The sequence below is a fragment of the Ambystoma mexicanum genome, chromosome 13 (assembly GCF_040938575.1).
Source record: "Ambystoma mexicanum isolate Mex_15411 chromosome 13, UKY_AmexF1_1, whole genome shotgun sequence".
NCBI lineage: Eukaryota > Metazoa > Chordata > Amphibia > Caudata > Ambystomatidae > Ambystoma > Ambystoma mexicanum.
The window spans coordinates 651,719,359-651,731,958 of NC_090938.1; the positions used below are offsets into that span (position 1 = coordinate 651,719,359).

The 12,600-nt window shown below is 46.4% G+C and overlaps 1 protein-coding gene across 3 annotated transcripts in view; it reads left to right on the forward strand.

The window, feature by feature from the left end:
• The first annotated feature begins 203 nt into the window (after positions 1 to 203).
• Positions 204 to 12,600, forward strand: part of COPZ2 (COPI coat complex subunit zeta 2) — a 200,147-nt gene continuing 187,750 nt past the window's right edge. For 2 of the 3 annotated variants that reach the window (XR_011283089.1, XM_069634633.1), the window contains exon 1: positions 217 to 374. Coding sequence is in view for 2 of the 3 variants with exons in the window: in XM_069634633.1 (XP_069490734.1) it covers positions 351 to 374 (24 nt within the window). In the remaining variant the exon portion in view is untranslated. Of the gene's footprint in view, positions 375 to 12,600 lie in introns of all 3 variants that reach the window. The other variant, XM_069634632.1, reaches the window with a different exon arrangement.

The window sequence follows — 12,600 nt, forward strand, 5'->3', positions numbered from 1 at the left end:
AGGGCCCGGTGCACGTGTCCTGTGTTGTCGCCAGCCGCCTCCCATTAATATGTCTGAGGTTTTGCGCGTCTTTGGGGCCGGGTCTGCTGCTCTCGGGGCATTAGGTGAAGGGGTGGGCTGTGGAATTGGGCCTGCCCTCAACGCTCTGCTTCCGCATGAGCAGGAGAGGTTGGATCCATGGCTGGGGGCCGGGCTATGGTATTGGGCCCGCCCTTCGATGCTTCGTGGGAGTGCAGGGGGTTGGCTCTAGGCAGGACTCGGCTTCGGAGTTCGAGTCGGGCCCTGGGCTGGGAGGAGGCCTGCAGCTGTCGGTGGGCGACTGAGGCCACGTCGACACCGAAGAGGGAGCCATGGACTCCACGGCTCTGCTGCCGGTAAGGGGTGGGAAGGGAAAAGCTCACCGCCGCCGTTAACCCACACACCGCTTTCTCTATCTCTGATCACTACCCCCTCCTCACGTGTCATCCCTTCTTCTCTCTATCCGTCTTTATTACCATCCCATGTCACTCCTCGGCCCCTTCCTCAGCCCCCCCCCCATCTCCCTCTCCTGATACCATTGCTGGGCCCGTTCACAATTCTGTCGCTCTCTCGCGCTGTCTACTTCACCCGTCCTCGCACATCTATCACTCTCTTGCTCTCCTCAGACTGTCACCCATTACTTCTGTTTTGATGCTGTTGTCTTTCTGTCACTCTTGTCCTCTGTCACTTTCTTGCCCTCCTCAGACTCTCAGCCGTTCTCCTCTTCTGATACACTTTTCTTTCTGTTACTTCACTGCCCTTCCCAGGCTGTCACTTTTTCCCTTCTTATACTGTTGTTGTTCTGTCGTCCTCTTGTCCTCCTATTCCGTTTCCTTCGTATTATCCACCGTCTTCCCGTCCCTCTTGCTTTTTATCACGTTCTTTGCCTATTTTGCCATATAACTCATTGCCTTTGTGTAACTCTTTGGCCACTTCCACTGTTACTCTGATCCCCTCCGCTGTCACTCGTGCACTGTCATTATTTCACTCGGTTACTGTGCTCCCAACTCCTGCTGTCTCTGGATGCACATACGTGTTCTTCCCCACTGGCCTCGCGGGTCACCCCCGCCCTTTCCATCCCTGTTGAAGATTGTCTTTCCCAGTCCCAAATGTTTCTCTTATTTTAGGCAATTTAACGTCAAATCTTGCTTTGACGCATAGGCATTAGTTTCAACTGTTTAAGGCACCGTGGACAAACAGCACATCACCACGTTTAATTAACACAAAGAAACACCTGTGTTCAGAATGAATTTCCAAACCAGAACTTAATGCATTACTTTAAAAAAAAATAAATGGAAATTAGAAATGCATGTACAGCTTCGTTTCCTTTTATCGTGTTTTTTATTTTTTATTTTACAGTTCATATGTTAATGGTTTTTAACAAACTATATAATGTTCCAGGTACCAGCAAGCACTCGACCATCATTCGAACACGTTGTGGCATAGTAACTGTAAAGCAAGTTCTCAGTATCTCCACAGCATATTAAGGTCTTAAATGCTCACAACCTGGTCTCTAAGCAAACCACCAAGGGAACCTTTTCATGAGATATGTATACCCGGAGGACAGAAGAAAAAATAGGGACAGGTGACTGCACACCACACACTGTGTGAGCTCGACCTGCATGGGATTGGAATAGTGTCCAATTCCAGCAATCCAGTAAAATCTAGTGCACACACAGGTCATTTTCATCAAAACCCTGTGTCACCAGCAAATACAAGCAAGGAAAGAGAGGGGGGGGGGGGAGAAGCAAGGCAGAACACAAATGCACTGTAAAGGAGAAGAGAGAAACGGAGGGCAGGGAGAGGAGAAGTAATTCCTTTCTTCCTAGTCTCACAATCTCTTCAGAGTGATTTCCAGATATTATACACATCACCCCCTCGTATAAAACTCTAACCAGGCCTCTGCATCCGTTCCATATTGTCCTCTCATAGTAAAGTAGCACTGTTATTAGAGACCTTAGTTTTGAACAAAAAAGGAGTAGGTGCCTCAGGCTCTCCTGCGCGATGTTAGACAGGTGGCAAAGATCGTCCTGTACCTCTTCTCTGTATCTAAAAATGGTTACCTTCATGCGTAAAATGTTTAAAATGGAACCTTAGAAATCTATGTTTAACATTGGGGCATCTCTTCAGATAATGGGGTGTAACATTCAAAGAGGCTGCTGGAGTCCTGAGAGCGTATGCACTTTTGAGTTTGTTCTGTTTCACGCCTGTCACCCCCCCCATAGGATTTTTCTTGCCAGTAGAGGGTTTTTACACAGCGTTTCCATGGACACCCCCAAATTTGATAGGATCATTCAACATTGGGCTGATTATGCATTTAGTATTGGGTCGCGACTTCCAGATTCTTTTACGACCGATACTCCGAATTTAGGTGGGAAAGTAGGGAGATTTATAGTTCTGAAAAGTTGAAGTGAGTTCCAAACCACTCTTGTATAGAGTGAGAGAAGGCCTGTTTCGTGCCTAATTATCGCTATCGGCATGCACAATGGAAGTCTCGGGACATTTTTACTAGAAGTAACCCTCCAGAGATTCCCAGGGGAGTCCCAGACGTGCCTCCGCCTCATAGGAAAGCAATGGTGCTACCTTTTTGATTGTGGAACTTTGATTGGAACAAGCGACAAAACGTACAGTACTTGCGCCCAATTACCATGGCCTGTGCAGTTAGATTTTGGTTTTTCCCTTAAACATTAGGCATCATGGGTACTAGCGCTTATTGTTACTCCCAGTTATTTTATGTGTTCAACTGGTCTGATCCGGTTTTAATCTCAAGTACCAGCTTTGCATTTATTTCTGACTTTTTTGCATTGATCTTTAAGTCTTTGGAGCACTTAAGTTTGCAGAAGGTCAAGCTTTCTCTGGTGGCCGATGGGTGTGGGATCTACCAACACCAGATCGTCCGCGTAAAGGAGCCACCCCACGGCTGTTTGTTTATTCTTGGTGAAAAAGAGCACCCGTTGGATTGAACCTCCTTTCAGATTTTCAATGAAGAACTTAAATAAGGCTGGTGGCATCGGGCAGCCCTGCTTCAAGCCTTTAAATGTAGGCATCATATTTAGTTAATGTGCTAGCTTGATCGAGCTGGATTTGCATGTATGTACCAGTGTGTGTATATAGAGCATTTATCGCCAAAAGCAGGTCCCTTGGGCACCCTCTTGTTTCCAGTTTAGTCCACAAGGCCTCTCAGTTTATGCTGTCAAAGGCATTTTACAAGTCATTTAAGGCTATTTTACAGGACCCCTTGCTTGCTCTCATCTTCAGAGGGTTGATTAAAAAGAGGATCAAATTACACCCTACTTCTTTGACAAAGCCGGTATGACGTCAATCGTAGCATACAGCTTGTGTAGTCCAATTTAAGGCGCTTAAGTAAAAGGGAGGCAAATAGTTTCCCCAAGATATCTAGTAGTGCAATGGGCCGATAGCTATTTGGGTAATTTGTCTCTTTTAAATATCATCACCACCACAGCAGTTTTCAATGACTGCAGCACTTCGCTTCGAGTCAAGATTCTCTGGAAAAGTACCACGCAGAAGTCGGCCCAGGCCTCCTGAGCAGATCTCAGCATCTCGTTGGTCAAGCCGCCTGGGCCAGGGGCACGTGATATGCTCACCTTCTTTATTTGGGCTAGAATGTCTTCTCTATCTAGCATGATGTTCCATTTCTGCTTTGGTAATGAGGGTACGACTTCCTCATGTTGATTGTGCAATGCATTTAGCTTCCCAAAGTAAGACACTCAGCTGTTTTCTGGTATCGGTTTTAGCTGAAGGGAAGAGTTTGATTGTCCTTCATCATTGGTGATCTGCCACAAGGTCCTAGAGTTGTTTTGGTCAAGGCGCTGTGCATTATTTCAGCATTGTTTTGATGCATTGTTACTTTGTGTGAGATTAATCAATTTTTGTTTCCTCTTTTTGATCAGATCTTGCCTGGCCATCATCAGAAGGGCCCTGAGCTTTCTTATTTTTTTCTTATTTCTTTCTGTAGTATGTTCTTGCCTTACAACCTCTTTATCATAGGAATGTAGCGGTTTGAAGGACGGTCTGCTGCTCTTAGCATATTTTTCTCTAAACTTGGCTAGAGGAGAGTCGTATTAAACGCCCCCCACATGTTTTGCCTGCCATGCCAGGAGATGTTATGTCAAGCGTGCAATCTTTTCAGGTTTCTGTCTAAATCTGTGGCACCTCCCTTCCACTTCCACCTTTTGTGTCCAAAGTGCAGTTTGCTTATTTTTCCAGGTCATTTTGGTTAGAATAAACAGGTCATGCATGGTCACTGTGTATGGTGGAGGAGACACTTGGGTGCAATATCTGACCACACATATTGCTTGAAACAAAGAAATGATCCAAGGTTGCTCTGTTAAAGCCAGATCGCCAGGTTGGTGCATTCAGCGTATCTCCTAGCATTTGCCCATTTAACATGATTAGACCTCTAATCCTTGGGTCTTTGTGCTTTATGGCCATTTCCCCTCTCTACACATCTTTCCTCTGGGCCACCCCATTTGAAACAGTCTATGTTTAGGTCCCCACAGAGGATTATTGCAAGCTCTACATTTGTGTGGTACGCCTGGTCTATCCAAGTCATCACTGTATCGATAAAAGTGCTTGATTCCCGCTAGACTGTATTCCAGTAGACCTATTCCTTTTGAATAGTCATACAGCTCTGCACTTCACCATCAGACTCTAGACTAGACTCTGTGAGAAGCTGACAACGTGGAAAGCAAACCAAAAGGCAACGAGAAGGAAGGAGAGGGTTCCAAGTACCTGCCGGCACTGAAGACGTTTTCCACAAAGCAGAAGGTAACCGGGATACCGGGAATAGCATCAGATGAACATGTCCCAGTACCTATGACAAAAGTGGAAAAATAGGTTGATAAACAAACCTAGAAATCTCAAAGAGTGAGAGAAATTGAAATGGGATATCTTTACCTTGGGGGTGGGGGGAAGCAAACTCTTTTGCAAGACGTGAAGAGTCTAAAAGTATAGAGAGATATAACTATGATCTAAAACCCTGAGCTGTTCCCAAAGTAAACGTTGTAAAAGAAAGTCTACACGAGCAAAAGCTAAATGATAATCATCTGGAAAACCAAAGCCCCAGAAGAGAAGGCATTAGACAAGAATATTCAGAATCCTGTGACCCAGAACGAAGGATCCAAATAAAGGGAAAGAAAACCCCCATAAAAGAAGAGAGAAAGACTGTCGGTCCCATAAGGGAACTACGGGAGCTGATGAGAAGGATATGTTATTTTATTTATAATAAGAGACTATTCATGGATGATAACCAGGACTCTAAAAGAAGTGAAGGTGTAAAAGCACAACCATCGGGAGAAGGCAGTCATTCTCTTGACCTTAGTTGATTAAACTAGTGGTAGGGTCAGGCTAGTTTCAGACAGCTGACTTATTCCTTTTGACATTGATTCACGACTGACAAGCACCTTAGTTTGTAAAGTAGGCAGGGAACACCCCACTGTGATGGGGAAAGGTAGGCCTTATTCTTGTTTCTTTAATAAAGACACAGTAAAAATGTCCTCCATGTCCGCGTTTTGCTTCTGATCCGCCACATCCCTGAGTTGGCCATACTGCAGAATGTCGAGAGCTGACAGCGGGTCCCTGCCCAGAACATTAGCGATGGGTGAATTATTTTGCGATGGCCAGATTAAATCTATTGTAGTCCAGTCTTTGGGAGCTATTGAAGATGCACCTCCCAACAGCCTGCACTCTGAAGACCGCACATGAGTCCTTGCACAGGGCACTTCTGTGCTACCTTCCGTACCACTAGGATGTAGGTGTGAACTAGTGCCGATATACTCATCCCCTCAATAGTATAGGGCTACACTCTTTGTAGGGACTGTCCAGCTCTTTAATTAGTACATGTGCCTTCCTCCACCCATCCAGCTGTGTAATGATTTTGGGTTGTATGTGCAGGGGGTTTCCCAAATTAATCCGATTGTTCATATCGCTATTGCCACTTTGGGGGTTGCCCACACCAGCCTAGCAATCGGGGCTCTACATCTGCTAAAGTATTCCATCTGGTGTACGTAGGGTATATTTTCAAATTAATAGAGCAATGTAGTTCGTCAAAGTAACATTTTGGGCAGTGCTATACACAATTCTATTGCTATGGGCAGCTCATTCCACCTCCAGACAGTTTGCTTCCATAAACCCAGCGCCTTAGGGGTGTTCATGTTAAAAGCATCTGCATTGTTGTACCTATGTCGGTATAATCAGCGCTAATTGTAGTGGCCAGGATAAGAGCTTAATCAATACCTTTTTATTCAAATAAAGCATCTCTGACTTTTGCCAATTCCATTCCAGCCAAGAAACTCTCCCTCCTCCCCAACTGATCAACTAGATCTAGTCCTGTGTTTAGAGCCTCCCTTGGTCATTCAGGTTATAGCAAGGAGATGACCGATTCTATATCACCCACTAAGCTGCTCTTGACATTCATTTCCCACCTAACCATGACTTCTAATGGCTTTGTGGCCACAGCAAAACGTATGAGCTATAATAACCATCCCTGCTGGGTGCCGCTGTCCAGGGTCAGGTCCTTTTGAAATGTCCATGTTAACCCAGATTCTTTCTCTGTGACATCTTTGCAATATGTGTCGGGGTCAGTAATACGAGGCGGAGAACTGCTTGTATGATATGATATGATAAGGCATTTGTAACGCGCCTATACACAAGTGTTTCAAGGCGCGATGAGGCAGGGGGGGGAACAAGGGGAGACAGACAACGATCTTACTAGGCCAGGTGTCATTCAGATCGCGCAAGTGCAAGGGTAGAGGGGGAGGGAAAAGTGCATGGGGGAAAGGGAGAGGGGAAAGTGCAGTACAGGGTTATTAGCATACAGCATACAGGATAAATAACAAGGGCCAGCTGGTGGCAAGTGCGAGGTAAGTGCAGACAAGTGCTGGGAAGGGGGGCTGTATGGATACAGACACAGTCCCGTAGTGCAGGGGTTGCCGTGGAGGCAGTGCAGGGGAGAGTGGCTGGGCCAAGAACGGTGAATGGCCCAGTTGCAGATTCAGTGCAGTTTCAGTAATATTAACAGGGGAGAGAAAGTGGAGGCAAAGAGGAAGGTTTTGAGGTGCTTCCGGAACCGGAGGTGGTTCTCCTCAAGTTTCAGGGAGGTAGGAAGGCTGTTCCAGAGGGAGGCCCCTGCAGTGGAAAGAGATCTGCCCCCAACTCGTTGTTTGGAGAAGCAGCTGACCCTGAGGGAGTTGGAGGCGGATGAGCGAAGAGCTCGAGAACGAAGATATTTAGGAAGAGAGAGTTGAAGGTATTTTGGCCCAAGGCCCCAGACGGCCCTGTGGACAATGCAGAGGGTTTTGAACTTGATCCTCGCAGTCACTGGGAGCCAGTGTAGTGATTTCAGTCCTGGAGAGATACGGTCCCTGGGCTTGAGGCCAAGGACAAGTCTTGCAGTCCTGTTCTGGATGAGTTGCAAAGGGCGGAGAGTAGAGGCGGGCAGATTAAGATAGAGGCTGTTACAGTAGTCCAGCTTAGAGAGGACCAGGGCTCTAGAGACAGTGAGCTTCTGGGGGAAGGAGAGGAAAGGAAGGATACCTCTGAGGAGGTGTAGCTGGTAGTGTGACTTCTTAGATACGTCGGATATGTGAGGAGAGAAGGAGAGTGTGAGTCGAAGATGACCCCAAGGTTTTTTGCCTTGCAGGTAGGAGCAGGAAGAGGGCCCAGAGAGGCCGGCCAGAGAGCAGCAGGGAAGGAGGGAGTGGGAGTGCCGATGAGTAGAATCTCAGTCTTACTGGCATTAAGGCAGAGGTCGTTGGCGGCACACCATTCCTGGATAGCAGAAAGACAGTCAGAGATGAGGGAAGGAGAAGAGGAGGCCGAGGGTAGCCTGAAAATGAGTTGGGTATCATCCGCATAGCACTGAAAGTAGGGGCAGAGAGCGGCGATGTGGTGGGCGAGAAGTGCCAGATACTGGTTGAACAGCCAGGGAGAGAGGTCAGATCCCTGGGGGACACCACAGGCAGAGAAGAAGATGTCAGAGAGGAAAGACCCCAGTTGGACCTGGGAGGGTTGATTTGAGAGGAAAGAGGTCAGCCACGTCAGAGCCTGACCAGTGATACCGAGGTTATCACGGAGACGGTTGAGCAGGATGGCATGGTTGACAGTATCAAAGGCAGAAGAGAGATCAAGCAAAATGAGAACACATGGAATGTTAGAGTCAAGGTTCGAGAGCAGGTCCTCACGGATGTTCAGGAGAGCAGTTTCCGTGCTTCTGGCAGCTCTGAAACCAGATTGATGGTCATGAAGACTACCAACACATTCAGCATGGAGATTAAGCTGGGAGATGGCCAGTTTCTCCAGGAGCTTGCCCAGGAAGGGAGTGATAGAGATTGGGCGATAGTTAGCTGGGCAGGAAGGGTCGGAAGAGGGTTTCTTAAGAAGGGGGTGCACAAGGGAGTGCTTGAGAGGGGATGGGAAGACTCCAGAGGCGAAGGAGTGATTGCAGAAGTCAGCAAGGGCAGGAGCCAAGGAGTCAATGTGGTCCTTCATAGTTTTGGAGGAACAGGGGTGGACCTGTTTTGACAAGACTTTCATAGATCGGACTTGTCTTGAAACCTCGTCAGCAGAAAAAAAGGGGAAAGGAAGAGAAGGAGAGAGGAGGGGTGGCTGCAGAAGAGCCAGAGGAAGGGCAGGGAATAGAGGGGGGGAGGTTATAGGAGGAGAGTGAGGACAGGATGTCCTGAGTTTTTGAAATGAAGTGAGAGGCCAGTGCCGTGCAGAGGGCCTGGGAGGGGACAGGAGAGGTAGAGACTGCAGCAGGGTTGGCCAGCTCCTTGCAGATTTTAAAGAGTTCGGCCGAATTGTTAGATGCCGCAGAGATGCGGGCTTGGATAAGGGCTCTCTTCTTGGTGAGAACGGAGAGCCGGTATTGCCTTTGGAGCAGGCGACAGGCCAGTTTGTCAGAGGATGAACATGAAGCACGCCATTTCCTCTCTGCCACCCTGCACTTGCGTTTAAGGGTGACGAGATCCGAGTCATACCAGGAGTTACATTTGGCTTTGGGCTTCAGGCGGATTCTCATGACAGGGGCAAGGATATCAAGAGTATCAGATATAGCAGAGTGGAGAGTGGAGAGGGCTGTGTCAGGGTGGGAGTCAGCCGAAGGGGGAGGAGGGGGCAAGAAGGTGGCAGCGAAAGATGTAGATTCTTCCATATAAAAGCCATACTTGCCCTCCTGCCTAGCCCTCAAACTAAACAACAAATCTACAAAGAAATTATTATATAGCAACACCATAAAATAAATGTCTGAATTACCTTTTTCTATTCTGGGTAAGATCTCTTCCCCAGGATTCAAAGTTAACTAAAATTCACCAGAAGAAAAGAAGTCTTGAACCAGCTTAATTTCAAACAAAAATCCACCGGTAGTAAGTACATCTGTGTCCCTAGATGCAGGATCCACTACCAGAAAAGAAATGGCACCAATGGTAATCCTGGTTATGAAAAATGGTCTCTCCTTCCAGATAAATTTCCCAACGTCAATAATACACAATTGTTTAAGACCTCAGGTATATTTGTCGGGATGCTTTCTCTGTGCTGCTGCTTCCATTTCAATAATCGCACTTCTACTGTTGGTACTATGAGAAAAGTCACCTTTGTCTCGCAGTACTGCTTCTTACCACTTCTATGGGACATCTGCTGACGACTTATACCATCACAATTTAAATACTACTACAGCTCTGTTCTTTGAATTGTTAGACAGGCTTCAATAGAATACACTTCAACCTCTTCAGGTACGCAAGGCATGCTTCCTTTCTGTGTTTCCTCAAAAGGGGCAGTCTCTTTGCCTTTCCCGCCTGTCTGACTACCACAACTCAGTACTTTGGACTGCTAGGCAGCCTTCAACAAGGCACACTTCAACCTCTTCACATATGCAAGGCACTCTTCCGTTTAGTGACTTTCTACAAAGGGGCAGTCTTTTTGCCTCTCCTGTCATCTTCCACTATAATTAAGAATATTCTTCAAAAGCAGTTGGTTCCCCTTTCCTAACTTTACTCACACCTTTCTGCCAGTCATCAGCCCAAGTAGTTACACAGAAGCCATAGTGCCACTCTTTCAGCTTCAGGTAAACATGCCACACTTGTATCTTAGGCCACTGGACTGTTGACAACTTTACAGTGTAGTTAGATGGCTCTTTAACTCTTGGCAAGGCAGGTTTCCCTTTACAAAGGGGGTGCCTCTTGGATTGGGCAATGTATGTTCTTCTCTTTACTAGTTTAGACTCTTTACTTCTTAGAAATCGAAAGGATGCTACTTCGGGGTACAGTATAGGAAGAAGTCTTTCAAATGATTGGGCACACACAACCTTTCTTTCAAGTAGATTTATAGGTTTAAAATTGAACAGAAGATTGTATTCCCCTGTAATGACAAAGATACAGTTCTGCCTTTCTTCGGGAATTCAAATTGGGCGCTCGTGACCTTAGTTTTCAGATTTAATAGCTTGGTATGTAGGTATTGTCAAGATCAGATATTCTGCAATGGTTTTAAAGAGCTTTTCTTCTAAATTAGGGACATGCGACCACTCTGTTAGTCATCACCAGTCTTTAAGGAGTTCAACAATGGAGTGCAAGTATTGGATCTTTCAAGTACATGCAAGTGTTACAATTCATTTGTAAACAATCCTTTCAATATAACAAACTGCTCTGCTTCTGCTCGCATAAAGTCATACGTGACTCAATTAGGAGTTGGATAAAGTTACCGGCAAGGCTCGCGCAAAGTGCGAGAACGCTGTGCTTCACTCACCGGCTTCATAGACACTTGCTTTGTGGGCTTCACTGCTTTCCCGACTTCCACTGCTACTGCTTCTGGCTCACTAGGTACCCACAACCTTCTCCTTCATGGGTGTCTCCGGTCTGGCCACTTGAATTGGGAGTTCCTTTTTCTCCCGAGACCCTCGGCTTGCCTTCTGCTTCTGGCGTTGATCTTCTGCATCCTTGGAGCTCTGCAATCATGGCAACAAGGCTCACATGGGGATAACTCAACCTCCTGCATGTCTTCCGCTGCTCAGCCTCTGCACTTCCGGTATTGGGAGAACAGGACTCTCAGAACTTGCAGGTGAAATCCTCTCTCTCCAAATTCCGGCGTCCCTTCTGTGCTCCCGCTTCCTTGTGAATTGCCAGTCTCATGCTCTTCCTCTGCTGCTACTTCTACAGCTAGTCTTCCTGCTCTCGTTCAGCTCCTTCTACTCCTCCTTTCCTGAGGGAGCCTTTTATGCCTCCAATGTTTGGTAATAGGCTTCAGGTGTAGGATATTAGCCTCAATTGCCTTGTTGCTGCAATGGCTTCTGGTCACAATTGCCTGACTGCTACATATACATGCCTCTGTAGCCCTGTGTCTCATCTCAGTACTTTTAGGAGTCTGGGACTTGTAGTTCTTTCCAACAAAATTAGGTTTTTCTACTTCTGAATTACTTGTAAGGGTAGATATAATTACCATAAGGATTTTTTTTAGAGGGGCTATGAGAACTAGCAATGACCGGGGAAGATGATTTAGTGAAGACAACATTTCCATAATCCTTTAAATTGTACTCTTGGAATTGAGAAAGGTGTTTAGTTTGTGTTGCCAAAAATAATCTTTCTTTTGATATAGTGGTAAGAATCTTCCTATCAGAGGAAAAAATACAGTTTCGTCCCACGGAATCTCCTCACTACCCTGGGCCCTGTCTCCACTCGGGTGATCTTCCCACAGTACACCACCCAGAGGGTTGGGATCGGGAAGCATCTGCCCCCCTGGCCACCTGAGAGGAGACTTTAGGCAGGGGTTCAGTGAGGGATCTGTAGGATTCTTCACATAAGCCAATGAACCAACCCAGACATTTATTTTCCAATCACCATTCCCACCAGCAGTCTCCTCTGGTAGGTCCAGGAAACGGAATCCGATGCTTTCACTGCAACCACGGCTTCTTTCTGCAGGTAGTCCACTCCCGTTTAACGCAAGCGAGGCACCTAATTGGCAGACATGGACACTGCAAGTATGAAACACTACTGGCCTGAGTGAATAATTTTAGACAGCTGTGGCTGTATCCTGTTGGTGATTGTCCTTGTCAGGAATTTGGCATTGATGTTAAATACATTGAGGCTCGAGAAACTTCACTGCACTAGATCTTTAACCTTCAACAAGAAGAAAACCTGTACTGCACCAAATCTTTATTAATCTTCAACAATACGTAATAGTGGCTTCTTCCACAGAGGGAGAAGGGTTCTGATTCCTGTGCACCTTTAAATATCTTGGGTACCCTGCATGCTAATACATCCATGAGAGACTTGTAGAATTGTATTACTAGCCCATTGGGGTCTGGGACCGTTCTAGCACTGTGTTTCCATATTACTAGTTTGACCATGGCTACTGCAATATTTTCATCCCACTTAAGACTCTAAAAGGATCTGGGAGATATTTGACCTATTGAGGTACCTATCGAGTAACTGCTTCCCTCTCTGCCACACTTCCAAGTTGTACGCCTTGATGAAACAAATGTGTATCCCCAATATTAACCATGGGCCAAGGAACTCCTAACAGACTATCCAAATTTCTTCCAACAGGACCTCATGCCTTTCCTTTAGTGGTAGT